The sequence below is a fragment of the Limulus polyphemus genome, unplaced genomic scaffold, assembly GCF_000517525.1.
Source record: "Limulus polyphemus unplaced genomic scaffold, Limulus_polyphemus-2.1.2 Scaffold73, whole genome shotgun sequence".
Taxonomy (NCBI): domain Eukaryota; kingdom Metazoa; phylum Arthropoda; class Merostomata; order Xiphosura; family Limulidae; genus Limulus; species Limulus polyphemus.
In genome coordinates, this window is record NW_013665683.1 from 1199732 (window position 1) to 1206074 (window position 6343).

Below are 6343 nucleotides of genomic sequence, written 5' to 3' on the forward strand. Positions count from 1 at the left end.
GTGTGTATATATATATATATATATATATCCGTGTTAGTGTAAATTACTTGTATCTGATGATGACAAAACCTTGTCGAAACGTTGTACATTTGCTGTTATGTTAAACTTATTAAAGTTTTTCTTCATTACCCATTCAAGCCATCACCAACCATTACATTGTAGTATATTGTATTCTTTGTCTTCGATTTCCACTTCTATGTGTGTTGACAATGAATGTAGTAATTTACTGTAATGTCACATTATTAAAGTTTTGGATTTTATTTGCAAGCCTCGAATTTGTCACTGGGAGGAATTTAACACATCTTAAACGTAAATATTTTATATGTAATGTGTCTTTTGAAACGTATTTAAATATTATGCTTAAAGTACCTGTCAACTTGTATAATTAATTATCATTCTGAGACATCAAAAGAAACTATAGTTCGAAATTTCAAATATTAGTAAAGTGCAAAATATTTTACTAGCATGAGAAGCACAACTTTAGTGGCTTTATATCACAGTATTGAGATATTTTTATTAACTCCATTTTAAACATTTCTGACTAGATTAATTCTCACTAAGGTTATTTTGAGCCATGCATAGCAAGGTGTTTAATGTGCTTAGCTACATACACAATTGTTCAAGATTCGAAACGTGATGCCGCTGAACATAACACGCACTTCCTTCTGTGAGTGCGTTTTATAAGTCCATTAATTCCGTTATTCAGCTCAAACAGTCACCAGAAAAAGCCCTTGTGACGGCGGGTTCTACTAACTGTAGACCTTCCCCCTGGTCAGTTGTTCAAAATTAAGAACGGCTCTGTACCTGAATCCGAGGGGCTTCTGATCTAGCTGCTTACTCCATGTACACATAAAGTGCCCTTCAGATTAAAACCTCCAAATGAAAGTTTTGCTTTTTCTCGATAATGCTTAAAAATACTACTCAAATAAATAGTAATAAATAACACTGTGGCACGCTTATTGTGTTGTGGGGTTAAAAAAAGAGGTCCCATAAAGCGGTATTTCACTGTTAACAATATAAATTCAGCTAACTTTGTTTCTTAAATATGTATTTTCTTTAAGGCTTCAATAATGAAACATGCTTTATGATCCTATGTGTTCTAGTACTTTAGATTTTATTTATATAGTATATAATTAGTACACAAAACTTGCACGGCTTAAAATTCATTACGTGTGGTGACGAAAATACAATATAATTTTCTTAAGCCGCTCACAAGTACAAAATAGAAAAGATGGGCAAGTATGTGCTTTTAAGTTCTATGTATTTTTGCTTTAGTTGAAATTAGTAGTAGAAAACTAGATACATCGATATTACAACTTTAGAATCGAAATTTTACATGAAATGAAAAAAAATATATATGCTAAAGTATTTTGTCACAAATACAAACAAGTTATATGAACGAAACCTTTTGTAGTATCAAATTTTTATTTTGTTTTCTATCCTTCAACTTGACTCATCCTGGGATTGTTTTCGTTTACGGTGGTGTAGGGCCTGTGTGGGCAGCCCATTGGTCAATGGCCACGTGTGATCATTTCGCAAAAATATGTGGCCAACTCGTAGAATCGTCGATAGTGTGTTTTTTAGCTGGTCAGAGAAAAAGAATGCCAAACCTTTCATTGAAATTTCAAGCATTTGTAATTTTGAAAAAGTATTTTTTGCACTTTTGCGTTCTGTTTATAATTGACCTTGGCTGTAATTAGAATCCTGAAATAAATTTATTTGGCGAACATTTTCTGTTTTATTAATAATGTGGCCATTTCTGTGATCGACTGACCACATCCATGGCCAAGAAAAAAATTTCGTTGCCTACCCATGGTGTAGGGGGCATACACTGGGTGATCCATAAGTCCATTGACAAGCAAATAACAGAGAAGTGAAGAGACACATGAAAATAATTGATTTGTACATTTTAATTTAAGGAGGGCCCTACAAATAAAATTTTAATTTTGTAGAAAACTGTAAGATGTTTTTTCTTTGTTGTTGTTTTTTGTATGTTTTCTTTTTACGACATCAAATTATATTTATAAATCGACTGAGCATTTTATCCAAACAGGTTTAAAAGTCTGGTATATGTTCCATTTGAGTTAAATATGAATTAGTTTATCATAATTCACTACACCGTTATTTGGCACTGTAGTGGATTTCTATGCAAGTCTAATTTTTAATAAAATTCCAGTTCTAAATAAATATTTAGTGAATAGAAGCAGGTAATCACCATTCATTTATGATATTTTAGCCTATATTTACAGCAGGGTAATCCAATAAAAAATTATTTAAAACTTGTACAGTTGACTTTAGGAGGAAATAAATATTTTCGATACGTAATGTTAAAAAAAAAAAAAGAGTAAAGGAAGTCATAGTTGACCAAAGAATGTAAAGTTTGATTGGAATAAAATTACCTTGATGTCTCAAATAAATTACAGGAAATTTTATTAATCATTTTGAATATGCCAGAAAAATTATAATTTTGCATAGGAAATTTTATGGACTACTGTGGTACAACAAAGCAACTGAGAGGGAGATTGCCGTACCAGAATGACGATCACTTACTCCCTGGAAGTCTCCAATGCTAGACTCTGTGGTTTTACCAACTTACTGTTAAGATGGAAAGGGAGCATTTATAAATACCTGTGGAGAGAAGTGATACTTTTCTTAATTTGTTATTATTCTCTAAGTGTACTCTATCGATACTTACTGGCTCAGGCAGAAAAAAGGTAAAAGTATAATAATTATTCACTCTTTAATCGTAAGATTCCAGTTTTGACTATTACCAGTTTGAGTAAATTAAAAGTTTTCTGTAATTACATCTTTTCTTTTTTTTTCGTTATTGTGTTAAAGAATTACGGTTTTCATATTGAAATAGCATGATTACGTATATGTGTTTGATTTATTGAAAGATTAACGGCAATATTAGTTGATGCTGTATATTTAACTCGTAATTCCGATTGTGAACCATTGCAGGTTACGCAGATCCTAGATAATGGTCAAGCTTAGTACTGTTACATTTAAAGTAACTGCAATACAACTAGTTTTTCGTGGGTACTAAATATGATAGCAGTAGATTTTTTGTTAGATCTCTTTCTTTTGAAAACAGTGCAAAGCAAAGAACCAAAAATATATACAGAATCTCAAAACAGATTAATTCGCCATAACGAACAAGTCATAACAAATTAATAAATGAACTAGATGGAGACTTGTGCTTTGTATACTAAATATTTTTTTATAGTATTTGATATTTGAATGCACAAAATTTTAAAATTTTAAGGCAGTGCTGTGCAATTAGAGTAATCAAAACAGTTACGTGACCTGACTAGACTATTCGCGTAGGAGGTTAAGTACGTAAAGTTCTGAACGAATCTGATGGCTGTGCGGGCGTTTCAGTGACTGCGAGATTAAACATATTCCACAACACGTGATACCCACCAAACACATCTAGTACGAAAGACACTTTGAGTTGAATGGTATGATTAAAATGACAAACCGATCAGTTTATTTAGTAAAATAGACCATATTTAGTGACGCTTTCAAAACCTGGCTATCAGGAACAAGTATTAAAATTCAACATGGTGACGGTACCTATATATTAAGTGGCTATTAACAAATGAAGAAATTCATACACAAAACTTTAACATGTAAACAATGCTGTCTGAGATGGAGCTCTGAGAGATGACAGGCCCATTCTCCCAATACCTTTCACTTTGCAATGTATAGTATTATCTACACTCACTCCTGTTACGCATACGGTGACGACGTCTGTACTTCCTTACTACGACTCTCATTTTTGCATAGTTTTTAAGTTTAAAAAGCTTCTCGTGCATACATGCATGCACACACGTTGCGCTTTAAATCATATAGGTAGTAATTCACTCATGCAGCTGAACAATCGCTAATGTAGAATATGTTTGATAAAAGAGCTCTGCCTGTTCTTTAGGTTTATTTCATATGAATGAGACTTTAAGCATAAAGGCTTAAGTTCTAGTTAAAACTATACTGTAATGCAATAAGGATGTGATTGTCATTAGAAATTGGCAAAAGCTAATGCATGAATGTATACGGCGTGTGGTAAAAACGAAAAAACAAACAGTTAGTTCATTAGTTAAATGTAAACTTATATAATAAGAATTTTCAGAGAAATAAGATTTTAAGTAAAAAGCAAATCTTTCGTAATGTAAGTCCAAGTTAATGAATACCATAGTTATATTTTCCTGATTGCGATTTGAAGTAGAAAAAGTAAACCTATTTTTTATCTTGTGTGTATAAATAAAAAAACATTAAGTGAAGTATTATATAAAGTGTGGAGGTTTACTCAACACGAATTATTTTTATTCGAAAATAATCCTTGTGTTTCCTCACGCTTTATGAAATTAAATACTTGTTCTAATTTTATATTTTTATAAACCATTGTTTTATTCTGATTTCTCGAAGTTTGATTAATCAATCAGAATTTTAGGATATTTATAACTTACTGATCTGTCACAACTGAATCCTCTATGTTGCAAAAACGTCATATTTGTAAGTTATATTGACCAACAAAAAGTAAGTGAAGAAAACAATAAAATAACATATGAACCATACCAATTGTGCATCTTAAAATGGTTTACTGATTTTGGATTTAGCTTATTTTGTAGTGTTCGTTAGTATTCGATGAAGAGATTAGATGTTTGTTTTTTACTGGTTTATGTAATATCCGTGTCTAACATCTGTCGGTTTAAAATGAGCTATATTGGCATTTAATTGATTATATAAATCACTCTTGAATAGATATCTTTCATGGAAGTCTTCACCAGGTGGAAATTAAAACAACCCTGTTGCGAATTTGATAAAAAGATGGACAGTAAAAAAGCGTTTTTGATTTTAGTAGGGAAATCTTGTACTCATTTTAACTTTAGTGATTAGTTGGTTTTTTGCATAAAGGTGTATTTTTTGTAAATTTTTGAAGATTATGAAATTAGCTTAAATTAGTAAAACTGTGCCATGTGTACGAAATTTCCAAGTTTTAATGAATTACCAAAGAAATAAAATGCTATCCTATTTTTGGGGATACTTATTCATTTTTTTTATAAAGTAGCGTAATGCATTTATACACAATATTTTGTTTTTTAATGACATTTGAAGCCATATGAAGTAAGCCTTTATGATAATGTCAAAATTTTGCAATTCAAGTGTATGTTTATTATTTTTTTGCTGTCATTTGTAAAAGATAAGCCGACAGATAACGTATAATTTATTGGACTAAATTGTTAGGCCGAGCAATAAGTTTCATTATACTGTGGGCTAGGCCTAACGTTACAAACTTGTCGATATCGTCAGAGCAATCTGCCTAAAGAAACATTATTAAAGTTTAATGAAGACTTCCAACCACGACTACAAATAAGAACAGGAAAATTAAATTCATTAGCAGTTAAAATTTTGATATGTTGAGCTGTTTCACATCGTCATTGGGCTACGCCAAATACTGGAATAGGATTAACTTGTGGGTTGATTTTTTTTCCTTCTAGTCTTGATCTAAGTATGTAGCTTGATATGATCGAAAGTTAATTATTACAAGTTAAAACTTCCATTTGTTTGGCTACTTTAGTAAGAGTTCGATCTCGCGTTTAAGATTTTATTAGACTTCAGCTTTGCTGGTCATGAATAATATAAAGCTAACACCACCCTATGTAAACAACGTGACAACAATGTGTGTAGGTAGTGAATAATTGAACCGCAGTCAGGAAGTATTGTTGAAGTTAACGTTCCTTGTTAAAACGTTTGTAAAAGAGCGACTGTTGAAAATAAGTGTATCCGTAAAGTTAGATTCAGAAAGAATAAACCAGTTTTATTAAGTAAGGACTTGTGTCGCTAAAGTTTCGTCGGAACGAAGTTACAGAAAATCAATTAACAAACGGAGACGTAACAAACTGGTGTCAGAAGTGGAACGAAAAAAAAAAATGGAAACGAGATGCGGAAAATCAAACTACAGCTTAGCAGACCTTCTTGTTTCTTTTCTCGTTCATTTTCTCGTTCTTCTTGTTTCTTTTGCTGCTCTTGTATTGCTGCCATCAAAGAGACAACAGCAGCTGCAAGAAAACCTGCAACAGTGGCAGCTCGAACAACAAAATAAACAAGAAGAGAGATTACAGCAGTTGTTAGAGGAAAAAGAAAAGAAACAAGAAGAGAGATTACAGCAATTGTTGGAGGAAAAAGAAAAGAAACAAAAAGAACGAGAAATTAAACAAGAAAAGAAATTAAAGCAGTTGTTAGATGAAAAAGAAAAGAAACAAGAAGAACGAAAAAATAAACAAGAAAAGAAATTAAAGCAGTTGTTAGATGAAAAAGAAAAGAAACAAGAAGAACGAAAAAA

At 31.5% G+C, this 6343-nt stretch overlaps 1 protein-coding gene across 3 annotated transcripts in view; it reads left to right on the top strand.

Annotated features, from left to right (window-relative positions):
* Window positions 1-6343, top strand: part of LOC106466270 (bestrophin-1-like) — a 63470-nt gene that overhangs the window by 20948 nt on the left and 36179 nt on the right. Inside the window, exon 2 of one of the 3 annotated variants that reach the window (XM_022394911.1) lies at window positions 2476-2714. In XM_022394911.1, the coding sequence (XP_022250619.1) occupies window positions 2536-2714 (179 nt within the window). In that variant the 5' untranslated portion in view covers window positions 2476-2535. Of the gene's footprint in view, window positions 1-2475; window positions 2715-6343 lie in introns of those variants that run through there. The other 2 variants (XM_022394915.1, XM_022394922.1) reach the window with 2 other exon arrangements.